A 22,856-nucleotide genomic window follows, 5' to 3' on the forward strand; every position below is an offset into this window, starting at 1 on the left:
TGGAGTCATTGCAAATTTACGCTAATAGACTGGAGGTTTATTATTTGTGTGGGTTTTTAAGGCCTGTGACTGTAAACATTTCAAACAAACGAAACCGTTTATGTAGTGAAGTCTCGATTTATAGACATACACCCATGTGGGTCTGGTCTAAATAGATATTCGAATATGATTTGATTAAAAAGTTAATCTTGTGTTTGTTTCACTACGGTAAACAAATAGGAAGAAAGTGCAGAATAATTTTCCCACTGCTGTTTTCCTGGATTAGTTAAAAGGAAGTGGCGCTGGTGTTTTTCCCCTGTCTGAAGGCCTCGGCGCTGTGGTTGTGTCGTGTTACTGTGAAGTCTCCTGGTGAATTGATTGGGCTCCGTCTCTCTTCACACAAGCCTTTAACTTGTTTCGCATCCAAACGCTGTGTCAATAATTGGCTTGTAGGCCTGCTAACCTGTTCAAATAGACCCCTCAAAGCATTTCTAAAATTCCTCAGGAGCTTCATAAAAGGTGGCGATCGTGCCTTTTACCGCCATCAAAGCTGGCTTAGGTTGGCTGTAGCAAAACACATTGAATTATTTGCAGTTGGACATAGTTTGGCTAATAGGTTAAAGCTTCAGTTATTTTGAGGAAAGCACTGAAAAGAGTAGTTCACCAAAATAAAAGTCAATTAGCTTATTATTTATTCATCTTCAGATGTATTTTAGCTGAAAATATGGTCGTTGATCATTCATAAAATGCAAAAATACAATAGGTAAAATTAAATCTAAATTAATAAGTGATGCATTGAGTTCTTATGAATCAAATTTCAGAAGTGAGACTGAACATTATTTACAACATTATAGCCTTTAATCTACAGCTGAATGGTCTTGAGTCATGCCTGTCAGCCCTCCCGTTTTTGCCATATTTCTCCTGTATTTTTAATCTTTATATGAAAACTGAAAGTAGCGTCAAAGAGTCGAGCCCAAATGTGATTTAGTTGCAAGAGCTGTTCAAACATTATGCTTTTTATTTATGCTTTAATTATGCTTTTGCTTTATTGTGGCTTGAAATAACGTTGAAATTAATATAAAAATGGCCGCATTCACTCCCTTTCCATTTAAAGGTATGTGTTGATCGTCACACTTCCTATGCAACCTCTGAACCTCAGACAATCCATGTGACTGCTGACTGACAGACGCGTTCTGTAGTGATAAAGATACAGTTCCCAGATCAGCTTCTGTACACGCAAAGTGGGCATTTTGGGATTTGGGTGTGTGTGGGATATGTAAATGAACATGTTTACATATTATTAAGTGTATCTGTCTGTTTAAAGACAGATACACTTAATATGTAAACATGTTCGTCCTGGTGTCTTTTATTTTAAACACAATTAATTTTGTCTTAAATGAGCACAAACAGTGATGAAAGTAATCGAATGCTTTCATTTTAGATCCGTCTATTTTTAAAGTGAATTCTGAATTTTTATATTCCAATGTTGACAGGTTTATCTTGAGTGCATTCATGAGAGTCTGGGGAACAAGCTTCATGTCGCATAAATACAAAGAAAATTTATATCTAATATCAGCTGATACCAGTAAAAAAAAAATTTCCATTACTGATGATTACAAAACTCGTGGTTTAGATCAAAATTGAGATTTTTTTTTGAGTCATGGAGTAGATTGGAAAAAAGAGAGGACCAATAGCATTTACTTTCTAATTTATTTCTTTTTAACTAAAATCAAATATGCGACCAAATCTTCTAACAAATTCAAATGAACAAACTATTTAAGTAATTGTTTGTAATAATTAACTTATTAATTGTAGGGATGCAGCGATTAACCGATTTAATTCGTCACGGTTATTTAGACGTAAAGGCTTCTCAACACTGCATTTCTGCATGGATCAAAACTGTTGCAATTAAACAAAGTTATGCCAACTGTGCGCTAGTTTAAAGTTCCGAGCTTGTACACCGAGGCTAATACACACACACTGGATTAAATATGGCTGAGGCTATTAACTTCACATATTGCGTCTTTTGCGTGTGCAAGTTTGGCATTTCTTTTCTTGCGCACATATCAAGATTGATTCGCATGACGTGCTCACGCTTTCCATGTTCCTAGTTGAAAGAATGGTGCTAGTGCACTAGAATCACTGAGTCACTAGAACCATACTTTGTATGAAATATAATAATAATAATAATAATAATAATAATTCCTTACATTTATATAGCACTTTTCTAGACACTCAAAGCGTTCTACACAATGGGGAGAATCTCCTCATCCACCACCAGTGTGTAGCATCCACCTGGATGACACACACCAGCTGATTGGTGGAGAGGAGACCGAGTGATATGGGGATGGTTAGGAGGCCATGATGATAGTGGGCCAATTTAAGTTAAACCCCTACTCTTTTTCGAAGGACATGCTGGGATTTTTAACAACCTATCGTCTCATCTGAAAGACGGCCCCTTCACTATACTGGGGCGTTAGGACCCACACAGACTGCAGGTGGGGCACCCCCTTCTGGCCTCACTAACACCACTTCCGGCAACAACCTAGCTTTCCCATGTGGTCTCCCATCCAGGTACTGACCAAGCGCATCCCTGCTTAGCTTCAGTGGGTGACCATGTGAGAGTTGCAGAGAGCTAGCTGCTGGCTAATGTACACATTTCACCATAGAGAAAAAAAAATACAAAATGAAAATACCAAACAAGTTCATAATATACTTTCAGACAGGGGTTCAGCAGCCATTGACTACATTTGTTCTATTTAAAAGAGAAATACTTGGCTAATATGTAGCTTAGATTTACATTAGACAAAAATTTTTTTTGTATTTATTCAAATTTTTATTTATTTATTTATTTATTTATTTATTTATTTATTCATAGTTCTGTCATTTATTTTCAGTGTAAAATTATTACTTGTTTAAATGGCAAAAACGTTTTTCACTTATTTCTAAGTCAAAACAGAAATGGACTATTGTTTTTATTATAATTTTGTGCTGTATTAATTAGTTACTGAGCAGCAATAAAAACACTTTAAAATATAAGGAAATTTCATGTAATTTACTAAACTAGTAGTGTTTTGAAATGAATGAATGCATAATAATCGTGATAACCCTGAAACTGTGATTATTCCTCAGGCTATAATCGTACAACCAAAATCTATAATCGTTGTATCTTTAATAATTGATTTAAAATTTATAACATATAATACAAAACAGTTGTTTATTTTTTGTCAGACCAACCAAAATAACATAAAATATAAATATATAAATATATTATTTTAAAAATAAAATAAAAATCTAATGTAATCAAATGAGTAATTCTCCCATTTTTTGTTTTTATAAACATTAATAATTCAGCATAATGTTACACATCTGATTTTCCTTCACAACTGCTTACGTTAGCTTGACGTTGAACATGTTTAAGACTTTACCCTGATTTCATCAAAGTGAAAGACGATATTTTGAAGTTGAACAGTCAATCTGCTAATAATTTGCTTTCAGATCCTGACCAACCACAATTGGTTTAAAACCCAGTCTGAGCATATTACACATTCCTGCATGAAAAGGAAAAAACATTTACAGTGGCAGGAGTTCAGATCAGTTCAGAAAGTGTAAACTCCTCCTAAATGGTGAATGTCAATCATTCGACGGTTGCATATGAGATGTGCGTAAATGGCGACAGCAGTTGTTTGTCCTCATTGCGAAGGCAAACATATCAGAACGATCCATCTTGTAAACAGAGAGTCGCACACCCAGGATCCATTCTAGAGATAAAATGCTAAAATGTTTTGCTTTCATGTAATTGTAGATAAATAGCAGACATCCTCAGATCTCATTTTCTTGACTGCTCGTCCTGTCCTGAGAATATGCGCTGTTTTAATTCAGCTAGTTAAAGCCATTCATTTGCATTGGAAATTGCAAGTCAGGTGTGACCTAATGCATTTTTGAGAGGCGAGATGTTGATTGTTAAAATAGTTTAGGTGAACATGATGTCTCAATGAGGTATTTAAGAGAGATCAGTGAATGACACATAAAAGGCTGAATTGTTGAGCAAACTAACCGGATGGGTTTGAGTTTCAGGTTTGCCTCGGGCTACGGAGAGTCTTGTGTCTGACAGACGCAACAGTGTTTACACGACTGTGAGATTTTGAGCAATTAGAAATGAGACCCAACTTAATTCAGTTGCGACTGAATTTTTGTGGCTAAAATGTATTCTGACGTGTAACATTGAGAAGTTGAAGTTTTACATTTGGTCATCTAGATCTGGTGATACAAAGTTGCTAAAAATATGTGATTGCTGAAAAGGCTATTGTTTGTGTGTTTTTTTTATCACAAAAAAGTAGTTAGTTGTTATATGAAGCAGTTTTTGAGACTATACTAGGCAATGAGGTGAAATTAAGGGCCAGATGGGCGTGTTTTTCTTTTGTTTTGTATTAGTTGTGTATGAATGCTGGTATCATTTAGAGATATTTCAGTATCAGGGTTTGAACTGAAACCATAAAACAGAAATTTTGTTTCTTAAAATTAATAATATTAAAAAATATAATAATAATAATAATAGTAGTAATAAAAACAAACAAATAAAAAATATTATATTTTATTAGACAAAAACTAAAATTAAAATAACAGTAGTAAAAAAATTGTTTTTAAAAAATGAAATAATAAAATTTATACAATAATAATTTAATTATTTAAAAACAATTTGTTGAAATTTTGTTTCTTAAATTAAATAATAATAATAATAATTATAATAATAATAATAAACAAATAAATAAATATTTTTTATTAGAAGAAAAATAAAAAAATCAAAGTTAAAACAATTTGAGTAAAAAAACAACAATTTTAAAAAATAAAATATAAATTAAACAATAGTAATTTAATTATATAGATTTATATAGTAATTTAATTATTTAATAGACTCGTTGCTAAACAAATATCATTTGTTGATTTTTATTTAGACTAGACCACACACACACACACACACACACACACACACACTCACTCACTCACTTCATTTAAAATCTAAAAGTTTTTTGAGACCGTTCTAGATAATGAGATAAAGGGCCAGATGCATCTTTTTTAATATTATATTTTATTTATTTGTTTATTTATTTGTATATTTGAAAAAATAAAGCTGAAACCAAAAACTGGAATTAGTTTCTTTAAATTAATAATAATAATAATAGTAATAAAAACAAACAAAGATATTTTTTATTAAATGAAAAATAAAAAAGCTAAAACAAAATGAGTAAAACAACAACAGTTTTTTAAATAAAATATAAATGAAACAATAGTAATTTAATTATTTAAAAACTTTTCTTTAAGGTTATTTATTATATTATAAAACTAATTAGCCAGTCGTTTAAAGTCTCTCCAAAAATAAAAAAAAGAATTTATAGTCTGTTGTGGATTGTAAATGCTCTTTTTTTTTTTTTTTAAGCAATGATTACTGACCTTTTATTTTTCCATCTGCTGTGAGGGAAATTCAGGGAATTGCTTTGATACAGATTTGAAATTTGCCCACTGGAAATATCTCTTTTTCATATCTGCTGATTGTATTATTAGTAATTTATGTATATTTCTTTTAAACTGCCTCTCTGAAAGTCAGTGAAACAGGACAGGCCGTCACGCCTCATTGAAGCACAAGCAGCGTTTGCCGTCTCCATGAGAATCAGCTCCTCTGTTGGCTCTGCGTGTCCGGCTGCGCTGCTGCCGCTCGTGTGCTCAGCCCATATGGGCATGACTGGGGTGGTTCATCATGCCCCATTCGGCCCCCTGGTACAAATTACTCACATGCAAAAACACCAAGTACTGTGTGTAAACACTGCGTTTGTTGATACTAAAATATTGCTGCGGCAGTAGCGGATGACTGGAGGCCTGATGGTGCTGATAAAGTGCTAAATTCACTTATATTCTCTAGAAATATGACTCATAACATTTTCTGGTGATAATTGCTGAGATATATGGTATATAAAATAGTTTATGATTAATTGTTACTAATATTTTATGCATATTTATAGTAGATCTTATAACTTATAATGAATCTATGCTATATACTATTCCTTAATTTTATTTGTATAATTTTTCTTCTTCTGTGAATTGGTTAAAAATCAGCATTTTCTGAATGCAAGTCTTTATTTGTATTTAACAAAAATCATTTGTATATGTTCATAATAAACAATTGTTTCAAACTAATTACATTGCAAAAGGATTATACAGTAGTTACAGTAGGTATCGCTTTACAGTAAGGTCTCATTAGTATACCATTATTGATACATTAACTTAACAGGAGCTATGTTAATTTTTGTTTAAAAAAATACAGCTGATATAAAACTTATTAACTCCATTACATAAAATAGTTTCAACTTATTTTATTTAGTTATTAAATTTAACTTGAGATAATGTAATAATAATAAATGCTTCACAAGTAGTTTTCATTGTCGGTGTAGTTTATTAATTAACGCTAATAGATGATGAGTCCTTAATATAAAGTGTTAACGAACAGTAGTCCTATAAAGAGTCATTTTCCATCAATCAGAGAATATTTTCAATCAATACCTCGTGTTTGTCACGTCAGATTGAGAATTTTATGTATTGTATTATTTATTTATATATATATAAAATGTTCAAGCATTTATATTTAATTCTTTTAATCTATTTAGGAGTTTTAACGCATACTAATAGTAAAAAAATGTATCTATTTCGTAGTGCCTACAATAATAAACATCATGCCTGTTTATTATCATGATATACTGTGTAATTGAATATTGGCACGTGTCTGTTTGCTTGTCGGTTTTACAGGTCATCTGTTCTGCTGGTTATTAATTTACTCAAAACGCTGCCATCAGTTCAGGCCTGTTTGCCTCTTAAACTGCAGACCAGCCTCCAGCAATGCTAATACCCTGAGCGAATAATGCCCGCCTGGAGATTAGCGGACCCCCGTGTCCTTCATTTTTAATAAATGCACGTGCCACAGGATTACATGTGCGTATTGCACTAAAATCATCTTCCGCAGTCATGTGTGGGAATTTTAACAGCTATAGGCCATCGCTGCAGTTTGGTTGATATTTCTATGAAGTTTTAAAGTTGAACTGAATCTCCTTTAGCGTATTAATTTTAGGTGTTGTAGTAAGGTGATGTGTGAAATCTTGTTAAGACTTTACAATAATGGTAATATGTTATTAAATATATTTAGTATGTGGAAATAGTGTGGCATCTGATGTAAACATCTCTATTTTGAAAAAACTTTAATTAATTTTAGATTGGTTGGGATGATTCTATAGAGAAGTACATTTAAATAGAACATAATAAACCAAATAATATAAAATAAAAAGACACAATTGAAATAAACAATGTATTATTGTTTTCCAAGTTTAACAGTATTCAGGTTAAATACTATTAATCGTATTAATTGAAATATAAAAAAAATACAAAATATAAATATAAATAAATATTTAATTGACAAAAATAATCAAATAAAATTGAATTTATTGTTGAAATAATCAAAATAAAAGTAATTCAATAAAATGCATCATTATTGAAGTTACGGGAAAATGTCTCATTTGTAAATGCTTTTAAAATTGTTATAGAGTCACAGGCCTCAAACACCTGAAACTGATTACTTATATAATAATAAATAGGCTCACTCAACATTGCATATCCTGTGATGTGACTAAGGTCATATTATTGAGGAAACTACATATTGTGCAGCCCTAATCTGAAACGTTATTCATTCATTAATTTACTAATAAGCATAATAATGTAATAAAATGACATTAGTTATTTTAGTTATTCTATTTTTTATACAATAATATGTTGTACTTTCTAATGATATATTTATTAAATTGATCATAGATCTTATAACATTGCATTAATGAGTCTACAATAAATATATCAACATTATATAATAATAGTAATTGTAATTTATTGTCAGTTTATATGAAAATATAATCAATTCATTTAAAAATATAAAACATATTTTAACAAATTTAAATATATTTTAAAATATTATAACTAATTAATAGAATAGCATATTATAAAATAAAGCAAAAATATTATAATAGCTTTATTAAAAAAATTGATTAATTTGTAATTTATTGTCAGTTAATATAAAAAATGTAATCAATTTATTAAAAATATGAAACCCATTTGAACAAATATAAATTTATTTTAACAATATTATAACTATATAATAGAATAGCATTATATAATAATAATAATAATAATAGCACAAAAAATATTTTAATAGCTTTTATTTAAAAATGTATTAACTTGTAATTTATTGTATGTTTATATGAAAATATAATAAGTTTATTAAAATATAAACATTATAACAAATATAAATACGTTTTATAATATTATAACTAATAGAATTATCATATTATACAATAACACAAAATATTATAATAGCTTCATATAAAAATTGATTTGTTTGTAATTTGTCAGTTTATTTGAAAATTTAAATAATTTATTTAAAAATATAAAACATTTCAACAAATAAATATATAAAAAGCTATTAGAACTAAATAGAATAATATCATATTATACAATAACACACATGGATTAATTAATGGATTAATTTGTAATTCATTGTCAGTTTATATGAAAATATACAGAGACCCGGAAGGGACGTGATGGTGGGGAAAAAAAACAGGTGGAATAAATAAAAAAATGGGTGTGAGAAAAAAAACAGAGTGATAGGAAGATATTTTTTTATAAAGTTTTTGCGTTCCCTCGCAAAGATGTTTTGCGTTATCTCGCAAAATTGTTTTGCGAGGGAATGCAAAGATGTTTTGTGTTACCTCGCAAAACTGTTTTTTCATGAACACTTCCCGTTCACTTCATACCTGTAACATGTCAACCATCCCGTTTTTGCCAGGATTCTCCCATATTTTACTATTCTATCCCGCTATCATCCAAGTATTTTCCCATATTTCTCATATTTTTTAATCTTGAAAGCACGCTGAAATTAATACAATGTCTGCATTCACTTTCTTTCCATTAAAGCTGTGCGTCGATCATGTATAATGTATGTATAAGCGCTGACTGACGGAGGCGCTCCATATGATAAACTGATCGCAGATTAGACACCTCTATTATAAAACTAGTAAAGAGCAGCAAATGAATCTCTCGTTTTTAGTTTGATAGCAGAGGTGTCTCTGTAAGAATGCACAGATCTTTAATGAAAGCATTCCATTACTTTAGTAACTGTTTGTGCACATTTAAGAGAAAATTAGTTGTGTTAAAAATAAAACACACAGGACGGTCATGTTTACATATTATTAAGTGTATTTGTCTGTTTAAACACACCCGAATCCCAAAATATCCTGCACTTCAAAAGCTGATCTGGGATCAGTTTATCATACAGAGCACATCGGTCAGTCACGTTGCATAAGAATGGTGATGATGGACGCACAGCTTTGATGGAAAGTGAATGCAGACATTTTTAAATTTTTAATATTAATTTCAGCGTGCTTTCAAGTTTACAAATACATGAGAATTATGGGAAAATACTTAATGATAGGATGATAGCGGGATAGAATGGTAAAATATGGGAGAATCCTGGCAAAAACTAGGAGATTGACATGTTAGAAGTATGAAGTGAACAGGAAGTGTTTGTGGAAAAACAGTTTTGCGAGGGAACCGAAAACTTTAAAAAAATATATCTTCCTTGCACTCTTTTAAAAAAAAAAACATTTTTTTTTGTACCACACATTTTTTAGCCACCATCACTTCCCTTCCGGGTCTCCGTAAAAATATAATCAATTTATTAAAATATAAAACATATTTAAAAAAATATAAATTATTTTTATATTATTATAACTAATAGAATAACATCATATCATTAAAAATAACTTAAAAATATAATAGCTTTATATATAAATTGATTAGTTTGTATTTTATTGTCAGTTTGTATAAAAATATAATAAATTTATAAAAAAAAATAAAACCTATTTGAACAAATATAAATCTATTGTAAAATATTATAGCTATAAAAGAATATCATCATATTTATAGAATATCATACAAAAAAATATATTATAATAGCTTCTTATTATATATTATTACTCATATGTTATGAATTATTTCTACAGAACAGCAGATATTAGAGGCATTATTTAGCTGCTGAATTTTCGCCCTTGTAGTGACAGGCCTAGTTTTGTGCATTTTCAGTTATTGGGCAGAGGCTCGAGGCGCGAGAGGGCTGTTAATGGATAAAAATCAAGTATGCAAATTGGTTCAGTCCATTGACGTCAGAGACTGAATTGTATGCCATCTGGGGACAACCTGACCAGCTATCGAAAATCTGCACTCAAGTGCTCGTCTTTGTCTGGGGGAGCACAGCTTCTTTTTGGGTTTATGGCGCACAAGACGTGCCTGCTCCTGTGTTTTCACTGTGAACACTTTCTTCTCATCAGGATCCCCTTTATGGCGGACGAGTGCTTACCAGAGACAAAGAAAATATGAAGGTTGTCGTGTTGAGCAAGTAGACTTTTTCTCTTGCAAAGCATTTTGTAGCAAGCCCTTGTGCTCGTGTTCTGCGCCTGTAACATCTATTAGAAATAAACCTGTGCTGCGTCAAAGGGATAGTTCACCCAAAAAATTAAACTTCTGTTCTCAATACTTGTTTTTGTTGAGCACAAAAGAAGATATTTTGAAGAATGTTGGAAACCTGTAACTATTACCTTACATAGGATTTGTATTCCCTTCCATGAAACAAGTCAGAATTTTATTTTTTGGTGAACTATCCCTTTAAGAGAAGACAATGCAGGTGAATAGGGTTTAAAAAAGACTAATAGTTATCATAGGACAACATAGAAAATCACAAATATTTTGTTTAATGCTGCTATATTATGCACTAATTTGCATGCATTTTTAGCACAAAAGTCACTGGATTCATTCAGGTTCAAGATTTTCTTTTCTGACACATTCAAAAATAAGGATTTTACTGAGGAGATGTGAGGAATTTATTCTTACCACTATCATAATTCAGTAAAATAATGAAAACAATAATTAAATAAAATGTTTTGTATAATTATCCATGTTATTTATGAATATGTCCCTTTGTAAAAACCTTCAGAATATAGATATGAATAAAATTCTGTAGTTTGGGGTATGTAAGCTCTGTTTAAATGTACGTTTATGGCTCCGTAGAGGAGAAAACAACCTTTAAAATGTATTATAATTGAAATATATGAATCAAAATGATAAAAGTGTAACAAAAGAAACACAAAAAGTATATTTTCTTTTACATTAGACTAAAAAACAGTACAAATACAGGATTTTAAAGGGATGGATCACATAAAACTGAAAATTTCTGAAGAAGATATTTTGAAGAATGCTGGAAACCAGTAACCATTGACTTCCATTTGTATTTTTTTTTTGTCCTACTATGGGTGTCAGTTGTTACTCTATTTTGCTTTTGTGTCTGAAAAAGAATCTGCTTTTGTGTTCAACTCCAAAGAAACAAAAGGTTTGAAACCACTCGAGGGTGTGTAAATAGTGAATAAATCTTCATTTCAGGGTGAACCATCTCTTTAAAATTGACAGGTGCATGACAAGTAGGCAGTGTTTTGGCCTGCAGTGTCTTGCCTTAAGAAACTGCCAGTATGTTCAGAACACAAAGGCCTCATTCGAGTGCTATGCTCATGGAAAAGCTCCCCCCACCACTCTTAGGCAACCAATCACGCCGGCCCTCAGCATAATGAGCAGCGGCGCGGGTGTCTGTTCTTGAATTAATCTCTGAATGGCCCAGTATGGAAAGTGTAATGGACAGGAGAGCAGATTACGCCGGACAGATGATGCATGTTTAATTCGGTGAAGCAGCTTCTCCTCTCCCACTTCCTCCCGCTGATGGGAAATTGCAGTGTGAGTTTGTGTTCACTAGAGACTGCGCTGCTAAAAGAGTTGAGCGCACGTTCAGCCCTCCAGCATTTGTGCGTTTGTCTCGCGTCATTCACGTGGAGTTGAATTTTAAAGTCACTGGACAGTATGTGTGTTTGTGTGTATTTATACATATATGCATGCATGTATATGATGTATATATACAGGTGAAGTCAAAATCATTAGCTTTTTCTTTTTTTAATTCTTTCCCAAATGATGTTTAACAGCAAGGAATTTTTCACAGTATTTCCTATAATATTTTTTCTTCTGAACAAAGTCTTATTTGTTTTATTTCGGCTAGAATAAAAGCATTTTTTTTTTCAAAACCATTTTAAGGTCAATATTTTTAGCCCCCCTCAAGCAATATTTGTTTTCCATTGTCTACAAATCAAACCACTGTTATACAATGATTTGCCTAAATACTCTAACTTGCCTAGTTAACCTAATTAACGCAGGTTACGCCTTTAAATTGCACTATAAGCTATACTATTGTATGCTATACTAGTATGTTGAAAAATAACTGGGGAAATGTTATGTACTGTCATCATGGCATATTGGGATCATGGCATATTTATATATTATTTGTAAATCAACTTTGTCCTTTAAAACGTGCAGTCAGATAGATGTAATGTATCTTTAATTTTACCTGCTTCAAAACACTCTTTTGAATGCATCAAACAAAACTAAAGTACATTCACAGAATAAGATAAACATTTATAGCAAATAAACAAACGTAAATATTATCCTGCTTGCTTCTTGATAATTGTTGAGCGAGTTCTAGACGCCTATGATTGATCACACGCTAAACAGAAAAGGCTACGATTGGCTTTAACGGTCAGTGCAACTATTGCACTGCTCAACAAACAGTGACACGGACACTAATATAAACTGCTGCAGCGGTCAGTTGATCCATTATAGACGCCGATGCGGTGGAGAACTTGCTCTGCAGATACGCACGTTTTATTTTAACATGTAAACAACAACATACAGAACATATTAACCGCCGCACATCTTCAGGCACCTGGAACATTTTCAACAGCATAGAAAAACAGAATAAACTAAATAAAAATAATAAAATAAATAAAATCCTGCCCTAGATATTTTTCACTCAAGCGACAAGGTTAGATTACAAAACGAAAACACTGACTGAATCCTTTTTAAGAACAGGCATATGCTGTTTGTCCAATCATATGTTTTTTTTTTCTACCTGTCAAATAAAGATAGCAGGCTACCTCAAAACAATCACTCCGGAACATATGCATTTACCAACAGAAACCCTGCCTCTGTTTTCATTTGATTGAAGAATGAAAAATACTCAACTGATGTAGCATGCTTTCCGCTCAGATTTGACTTTTTTTCAACTGCGAGCACACAGTGAGCAACGGCAAAACGCTTGTGGCCATTAGTAAATTCAAAAGATGCCCCTCTTAACGCAAAAAGCGCGTTCGATGTGATCGGCCCCTTATGCAGCCAAATTTAAAATATATATATAGTAATGTTTTTTAAATCATTTAACTGATACCATTAATCGGTTAAAATTGCGCCTTTTCGGTTAATGGGTAATCAGTTATTATGAGCATACCTAGTCTGGATCCACAAGTAACATTATTGTTGTAACAGCTGGGAGAGGAGATAAAACGTTACCTCATGAACCCGCCAACAGGTCAAAGGGGCCATAGAGAGCGAGAGAATTTACTGCATTTTTTGTCAGCGAAAGACAGTCCAGTAAACTCACAAGCAGTGAATTGTGCACAGTTATCTGTATTTAAGTAGTTGGAGCATTTTAATTACTCTTGCTCGCCTCCCTCGCTATAGTATGCTACTGCCATATAACACATGTGATAAATGACGTCAGTACATAATAACTGGTTATGCTTATTACTGAACCGATACAGAATTGTCCGCATCTGCATTTCGGTGCATTAATTAATAAAAGAAACAATTAATTTTGACACCGAAAATGCTTTTCTTACTTTTTGTCTTGTTTCTAGTCCAAATATATATATATATATATATATATATATATATATATATATATATATATATATATATATATATATATATATATATATATATATATATATATATATATATATATATATATATATATATAAAATTGAAACCAAGTGAAAATATTTAATTTTCACTGTCAGAAGAAATAAGAGTGTCATCTGAAAGAGTTCCTTCAAAAGAGTTTTTTGCTTGTTTTAAGGAAATTATCTGCCAGTGGGGTTAGTGAAATAATAGTTTTCACTTTGAAATGTTGTTGTTTCTAGTCCAAATATCAACATTTCAAAGTAAGCAATGTTTTTTTTTAATGTAAATCATATAAATTCCATATATATATATATATATATATATATATATATATATATATATATATATATATATATATATATATATATATATATATATATATTGTGATTAAATACAATTCTGTAGCTCCTGGTCAACTAAAATTTAGAATGGACACTGCATATCTTTGCGATGTGACTATTGCGGATGAGCACATTTCGATATCAATGCTAAAATAATACATTGGGCAGCCATACACCATGGACAATTTAGTTTATTCAATTCACCTATACCGCATGTCTTTGGACTGTGGGGGAAACCGGAGCACCCGGAGAAAACAAACACGAACATAGGGAGAACATGCAAACTCCATACAGAAATCCCAACTGCCACCTTAAACCAAATCAGTTTTTAAGAATGAGTTATTAAAACTATTATGTTTAAAAATGTGTTAATCTTCTATCTGTTGAAAATGAAATGGGGGGAAAATATACAGTAAGTTGGGGAAAAAATGTACAGGGGGGGCTAATAATTCTGACTTTAACTGTATATGTCACCGTACATCTTTAAATTAGGAAGTTTGAATTTGTAGGTTGGTGTACCTGCAAAATGGTTTTGTTTTTTCTTCTTTTCTATCTTTAAAATGTTTAGCATGTTAACATTTTTTTCTCCCTATTATTGGGTTTTAGATGGCTCCAAAATGCACAGCAAAACATGCTAAAAGAAAATAAACGATAAAAACATATACATGCTGGTTTTCTTTCTTGAAGTTGTGGTGTTGTCTGGGCCTTATTTGAATATACACTGCTGAGCATTTGGCTTGTATGCGAGTTGTTGTTTTTTTCCTGCTTGTTTGAGGAAATGCAAATACTGATGTTTGTATGCATCTCTTCCCCCGCAGAGACGTGGAGCAATCTCCTATGACAGCTCTGATCAAACCGCTCTGTATATTCGCATGCTAGGTAAGCACCATCTTCCCTGCTTAACACACACACACACACACACACACACACACACACACACACACACACACAACATACGCAAACACACTCAACCTGCAAACAAATACAGACACACAGGCTAGATGTAGCACTTCGCACTGGAAGTTACCAAGCGCAGCACATTATACAACAGATTGTGTAACAGAGGGGATAGGGAGCCTCAACCATCAGTCAAAAAGCCTCTGATAATCTCTTCATTACATCCACAGCTTAAGTCATTTCTCAACTGGGAATTGCTTAGCGTTTCCCTGAAATTTCCTTTGATTTAATACTTATCAAGCCCCCGACTTGGCCTGGTTATTGACCCCAGGGACCTTTTTGGGTTCTATCCGTAACCCTTTGACTTCATAGGACAGCGCCGAATGATCTGAAAGGGCCTGATGTTGAAATGTTGTGTATGAGCAAACCAAAGCAAAGTCATGTCACATTAATCTAGTGTGCAGTTTAGGTTTGGTTTTTAAAATGAAAATGAAACTCACTAAGACTAATTTTAAAGAGATAGTTATTCCAAAATTTACAATTATACTGTTATTTACTCAGTTTCAAGAGGGTTGAGTTTTTTTAATTATTATTATTATTATTCTGTTGAATACAAAGGAATATAATTTAAAGTGCAGTGTTTCTCAACCATGTTCGTGGAGGACCATCAGCTCGGTACATTTTCATTATCTCCTTAACTAAACACACCTGATTCAGGTCATCAGCTCATTAGCAGAGACTAAAAGACCTGTAATGGGTGTGACGGACAAAGGAGACATCCAAAACATGCAGTGCTGGTGGTCCTTCAGGAACATGGTTGAAAAACACTGACTACGTTTACATGGACATCAGTAATGGAATTATTTGCCTTAATCTATATAAGACAACAATATGATTAAGATGTTTACATGAGTTGCTTTTTGAATGTTCCTTTCATGACCCCTTTTACATGTTACAACACATAGTTCGATTAATGTCACCAACATCACCGCGCTATCCACGTTTCCTTCAGAGTTTCATGCAATTTTGGGTGTTTCATTTTTAATTTGTCGACTTTAACTGCAGTTTGGCACTTTTACTTCTATTCAGGAAAATTTCATGCATGCCCGCCGTGACAAATGAGATATTGGATGCGAGTATAAACTGCTAAAAGAGTAGTTTTAATAGAATTTGATTCTGCATGGTGTATGGAAAAAAACCTCTGCATTTCGTGATGTGTGACATGGTAGGTGCAGAGAATAGTGTCAAACAGCTGTGTGTGTATAGACTATGTCGCAAAATGCGGCGAAAATCCTACTGGATGGTAGTTGTTTGATTGCCGTGTTTACATGTCTTAATTCGATTTCTGTTTAGTTCGATTATGACTTTAGTCGGATTAAGGTAATCAAAATTCACTGTTTACGTGGTAGACTATTAATCAAAGTATTGTCTTGATCGTATTAAAATCAGATTATTGGTGTCCATGTAAACATACTTACTGAATTAAAGAACGTTGGAAAACTTTAATTATTGACTTTTATAGCAGGAAAAGCAAATACTATGGAAATCGATTGTTAAAGGTTTGCAACATTGTTAAATTTACGAAAGAATCAAAAACATTTGATTAAAAGTGTTTCAATCACATAAGAGCCAATCGTTTTCCACCTGTTTAACTAGTAATGTGAAAGAGCATGTTGGAATGTAGCTGTTGCAAAATAATAAACAATATTGTTTATATAATTTGTCGTGTAACATGAAAATAATCAGAAAACAGTGTCAGGCATGATTGGATAGAATTCAAATGAAGGTACATTCCTAGTAAATCTGAAAAGCCTTAATTTATATGCACCAAATATTGTGGAAATAATCAGAGTATTTTATACATGAGGCCCCAGATCTGTGCTGTCAGTAATTTTACACAACGTAATGACTCGTCCCAAAAAAGGGGTTGCCTTCACATATGAGTTCATTACCAACCGGTCCTCACCACGGATGATAACTACAATGAATAAGATAAAGTTCTTAAATTATGTTTTATTTAAAGGAATAGCAGAGTCCACACCACAGCAACAACAAAATCATAAGCCAATCAGAACTAGGCATGGGACGATAACCGGTTTCAAGGTTTACCGCAGTTTGGAGAAGTCAAGGTTTTAGTACCGCTAAAATGTTCTGTTATACTGTTTCAAGGTATATGTAAGGATTTTTAAATGTATTTTTTATTTGTTATAAAGAAATCTTTGTTTTTGAAATGAATGAATAGAGCAGAGATCAATGATTTATTTAAACTATTTAGCCTGACGTGTTTACTGTTACAAAGTATCATAAATGTTTCTTAAAATAAAATAAACTGTGTTCAATGGGAAGAAGCTTTTGTTTTTTTTTTTTACCCAAAAAATTTTATTTAAAAATAAGTTCTTTTAGAGCAGTAATCTCAATACCGTTATACCTTGAAAATGTATCATGGTATTTTTTATTCAAGGTTATCATTCTGTCAGAAACTTATACCGGCCCTTGCCTAATCAGGACTAAATAATTGCTATAGTGTGGACACTAATGTAGTTATCGTTCTTGGTGTTTCGTTCTTCAAATCCTATTGGCATTTACACAATGTCATCATGTCCAAGTATCATTACCTTCCTTTGTCACTGTACCATGAATAAGCAATACGCTAGAACATTATAACAACCTGGAGTTTCTACACGTTCAGTAACATCACTTCCTAAACAAGCATGTAGCCAGCAAAAAAGCCCAGTAAAGCTAACACTGACCTAATATTTGTTCGTAATTTCTTTTTTTTTTGTTTTGTTTTGAAGCTGTGACAAACAAAACAATCAAATCCTCATTCGTGTTTACACCAGGTATGAACCAGCACATCTCACCAGGAGAGACCAAACCCGCTCACTCGCTTTCACGGCCTTTCCCTTTAATAACTCTTCCACACCATTCCTCCTTAAAGACCTGCATCAGTGGGCACAGTCTAATCAGTGGCATTTTCTCACGTTCAGATATCTTCTGATGATATTTGTGGAATTGCGTTTTCGAGAGGCGGCAAATGTAAATGAGCGAAAGACCAGGACATTCAGAGCGCACTTTTTGGTTTTATAATTTGGATGTGGTCTTGCTTTTTTTCTCGACTCGGCGGCTTTTCTTCTGCATGACCGAATAGCTTCAGTCTATATTTATTTATTTTGGTTTTTTGTCTGATACGCTTGTTGCATGTGTTACATTGTGCTACACTCTTGTATGGTCGATCCAAATCTATAATGTTTTTTTTTGGTGGTGTCCATTTTGAAGCTCATGTCTGTCATTTTCATTTCAATAGTGTTTTTTATGTAATTGTAATTCACAGTTTTGGTATTTTGATAGGGGCTTGTGTAATATTCAAACAGCTGTTTTCAAGTAAGTAAATGTACTGGTGGGAGGCTGTTTTATTACTTGTTTATTGACTTATCTACACGTTGACTACTTTTTTTTACTGCACATGAACTCCAATCAGTAGTGACTGACATGTTGGAGGCTGCCATTACTCAGAAAAAGTTTATGCGTCCCCCCCCTCCTCCTGCTCCCTCTTCATGCAAATACACACTTTCACATACACAGCCAGAGTTTGATGAAAAGGCCTATTGAATGACTTTTTAACAGATGTGTGACTTTAGAGCTTTGGCCAGCCTCGTTGAAGTCCCTCTGATTTCCTCTCCATTCTGTCCTGGGCTGAAGCACAAGCTTGTCTTTCTTCCATGCGTCCTCCTTTGCTCCTAGCCGTCTGAATACTAATGCATAAGTCCCTCTGGCATGGCGATGCATGGTCTGTCTCCTGTCCTCCCCTTTCCCTGTCCATCGGCGGTGTGTGTATGTCTGTCGCCTCTTTGTCCCGCTGCTACTTGCCGCACGTTGCGTTTGCTAACAAATCTCTTGAGGACTTGTGTGTTGATGCCTTCTAGGAGATGTGAGAGTGAGAAGTCAGGTAGGCTTTGAACCTGAACGAAGAGGCTCGCACCCATACCTTGGCGTCGATTTCCGCACTTTGCACTGTAAGTAATAAGACCCAGCATTTGCACTCATTGCTTGCTATTAAAGGTGTACAGGTGAATTTCTATCAAATGACAGTGATGTTTGAACGCACCAAAACAAACACAGCCATTCACCCAAAAAAGGAACTATTATCTTTTTGATATTTCCACTTTAGTTCCTAGACATTTTAAGGCCTTGATGGACTTTATTTTAGGATGCACCGAATTTTCGAGACAGTCCTCGCTGCAACCCTGCGTACTGGATGACATACTGGACCAGGTCCACTACGTAATGGATGATTGCCTACACCAGGCATGTCCAAGCTCGGTCCTGGAGGGCCGGTGTCCTGCAAAGTTTAGTTCCAACCCCAATCAGACACACCTGGGCTAGCTAATCAAGCACTTACTAGGCTTTCTAGAAACATCCGTGCAGGTGTGTTGAGGCAAGTTGGAGCTAAAATCTGCAGGACACCGGCCCTCCAGGACCGAGTTTGGACACCCCTGCCCTACACCTTCTCCAACCCAAACCCAACTGTCACTGTACTATGGGCGTGGGTGGAACAACAGTCCTGCACCTGGGTTAACCACTAATATTGGATGTAACGGGTAGAATAATTATTCAAGAGTCATTTGCGGTTCAGGTTTGGGTCAGTAATAAAAAGGTGAGGGCAGATGGTGGGTCCAGTAGTCAATCGTGTGGCATCTGATGGACAGTGAGCACTCGACTCTATGCTTTGATCACAACTTGAATAAAGATTTAACCCACTACTGCATGGTGTCACCATATGGCAACATGGTTCTTATGTTAATTCCCCCTTAAAGACCAACATTACATTTTTTTTGTTGGAAAGAGAAGACCTTAGAGTAGCCAATGATGTGCTTTGGTTAAGTCACATGACATGCTGTGTTTTTCTGTAGCGCGATTTCTTACAGACTGACGTTTATTGTGAGTAGTTGCTGAATGCAAATGTAAACATCAATGAAAACAAAGAATCAAATTATGTCAGATCCACAAAAAAGTCTGAGACATCATCTCCAGTAAGTTATTATGACATATTCACAATAAAAAAAATTTAATCAAGTTAGTTTTTTGTAAATCGATCAAATGTGTGTTGCCAAATGACAACAGTGTGCAATAGTGGAACGTGCAATATTGCAATGGGTTAGCTAGCTAGCAAGGTCAGCTGTGAACTTTTAAGTTGTAACAATAACAACATAAAAGCTAGTAATATTATGTTGATTACTTGTATGTTAATGACATTTGCATTATGGATAAAATCTAGTTTTAATGGCAATACTACTTTTGAATAGATATGAATACAGGGAACAGTGTATTAGCGAGCACCACCATGTTCTATGGTAAGTGAAAGAAGAAAAGAACAGAACTGGCTTTTCCTGCAGATGAAAGAGAGGATGAAATGGGTTTTTAGTGAGCATGAGAATGATGCAGACTGGACATTTGATAGAGACAGTTCAGGTAAGTTAGCTCAGAGGCAGATAAGACGGGCGTAGTATAGTATATAGTATAATATATATAAACATTGTTAGCTAGTAGCTACATTATTCTGATGCATCTGGATATACTAGACTTATTTATTTATTATAATATTTACTGGAGAAAATATTTATATTTACTGTGTTGTATACATAATACAATATTATGTTTGTTTTCAATAATGTTCAGCAAAAAAGAATGGAATAAATGAAAGCTGTTGGAATACGAGTTGTTAAAGTATGTATAAGGTGTCATTTATAAGTTCTGTGTTAAAGTTTATAATACTGCAATACGAATTAAATCATTTCAAACAACATTATTAATTATAAGGAAAGTTTTAAATTAGAAATTTCTAAGCTAGATCCATTGTTGGACGTTGTTGCCATATGGCAACATTTCATAAAGTACCTTAAATTAATTTTTCCAAAATAGTTTTTACAGCACTTCAAGTTAAGCCATTTTAAGAAAATAAAAACAGTCAAATATATGTTTTAATAGATTTATCATAATGCGTGCAGTAAAGGGTTGAGCTCATCATGGTGCTACCGGTCTCTTTCCTTTCCTTTCCTTTCCTTTGCACTTAAGCTTTGATGGCAGCTTACCTTCTAGCATGTTGCAGATTTCGAGAAAGACAACCAAAAATGATCCAATATTGTTAGCTAGTAGCTATTAGCTTTTTAGATGTGATTAATGCAATTAATTGCAGATAAAATAAAATTTCCGGCAACAAAACTCTGATGTAATATTATTATGTAATATGTGATATTCTGTCTGTCACAGACATGTAACATTAGTTATCTTTTTTCTTTTTTTTATCTTTTTATTATTATTTTTATTATTTTATCTTATTTTTACCTTTTATTATTATAATTTTATCTATTTTATTATGGCATGAGAAAATAAATACATGCACATCTACGGCTCATGTGGGTGCGCTGCGGGTCGGGGTGTGTATGTCAAACGGGTAGGGTTGGGTACGGAATGATATTTGTGCTGCTGTCGGGTGACGAGTCGGGTGTTCTTTTACTTATTGCGTGTGCAGGTTTACCAAAAAGGACCCGTGCAGGTACAATGTCCACTATGTATTGCACCTGGTCCAGTACGTCGATGTGATACAGACTGCAGCGAAGACATCTTGGAATTTCGTCAATTACAAATTATCAGCTGAAAATGGCATTTTTGATTTTGAAGTCTGAAAATATGCTGTTTCACTCTACCTCCAGCCATCATCACTAGCTCCGTTTCCATCCACCTATTTTTATGCGCATTTTGGATTTGCACATAAAAAAACGGTTGATGAAAATGCCAAGATGTGCATAAATTTAGAAATTGCGCATATAAATTGTTTGTGCATAACTGAGTAGGATAAACTTTTTATTCGGAAGGAAAAGATGTGCATAAGCTGCGATAGAAACACTTTTATTAAACAAATTCCAGTATGCGCATTAAAAAAGGTCATGTGATTTTGTTATAAAATCATGTGATGATGAAAATGCGTGCGAATGGACAAACCAGCAGGCTGAGCACATTTTAAAACATCTGAAATGTTGTTTTGGTCATTCTAAAATGCCTTAACCATTTCAGTACTAGTGTTATTATATTATTAATGACCTCTAGAATCAAGTGCATCTGTACTCCGCGTCTTACGCCTTCAAACGTCACCGCGCATTCACTGCGTGTCAGGATTGGCTTCTGAGGCACAAGTCATTTATTAAATAAAGAAAACATTCGCGCAGCTTCTTCTACCGCAGCAAATTCTGTTTTTACTGTTGATATTTGGCACTAGATATTCAGGAAGTGACAATTTTGTTCGATTTGACTCGTTTTAGAAACGCTGCTTTATTTGCTTATTATTATATTTATTATTTATTTGTCTTCTATGCAATCCGGTTTTGCGCATAAAGTTAATTAGCATTTTTGGATGGAAACATAGCTACTGTGTGGTGTGAAGTAGCTTTCACACTGGACGTGGAAAGTGCTGCGCTTTGAAACACATTCAGTTCAATGACTTATGCCAGGCAAGGTTTGTTGCTGCACCAACCAAAGCACGAGTAGTTTAGAGCACTGTTGACTAGCTTGCCTCATACCGCTGTCAAAGTTCAAAGTTGCTCAAAGAATTTTTATTTCAGTGCATCTCTACTTTGATACAATTTAAAAACTTGTTCATTGGTATACTTTTAGTTAGCATAACATTTTTGTTAATAAAACCGTTAAAATTTACCCATTGTTTACTGA

General features: G+C 33.4%; 1 protein-coding gene across 13 annotated transcripts in view; it reads left to right on the forward strand.

The window, feature by feature from the left end:
* The window catches only part of pde7a (phosphodiesterase 7A), a 65,186-nt gene that overhangs the window by 31,558 nt on the left and 10,772 nt on the right, over window positions 1-22,856 (forward strand). For 3 of the 13 annotated variants that reach the window (XM_056451041.1, XM_056451046.1, XM_056451036.1), the window contains exons 2-5: window positions 15,056-15,116; window positions 17,930-17,974; window positions 18,483-18,515; window positions 19,058-19,147. In XM_056451041.1, coding sequence (XP_056307016.1) covers window positions 15,056-15,116; window positions 17,930-17,974; window positions 18,483-18,515; window positions 19,058-19,147 — 229 coding nt within the window. The remainder of the gene's footprint in view (window positions 1-15,055; window positions 15,117-17,929; window positions 17,975-18,482; window positions 18,516-19,057; window positions 19,148-22,856) is intronic. The other 10 variants (XM_056451043.1, XM_056451047.1, XM_056451039.1 and 7 more) reach the window with 5 other exon arrangements.

This window comes from Danio aesculapii, chromosome 24 (genome assembly GCF_903798145.1).
Source record: "Danio aesculapii chromosome 24, fDanAes4.1, whole genome shotgun sequence".
NCBI lineage: Eukaryota > Metazoa > Chordata > Actinopteri > Cypriniformes > Danionidae > Danio > Danio aesculapii.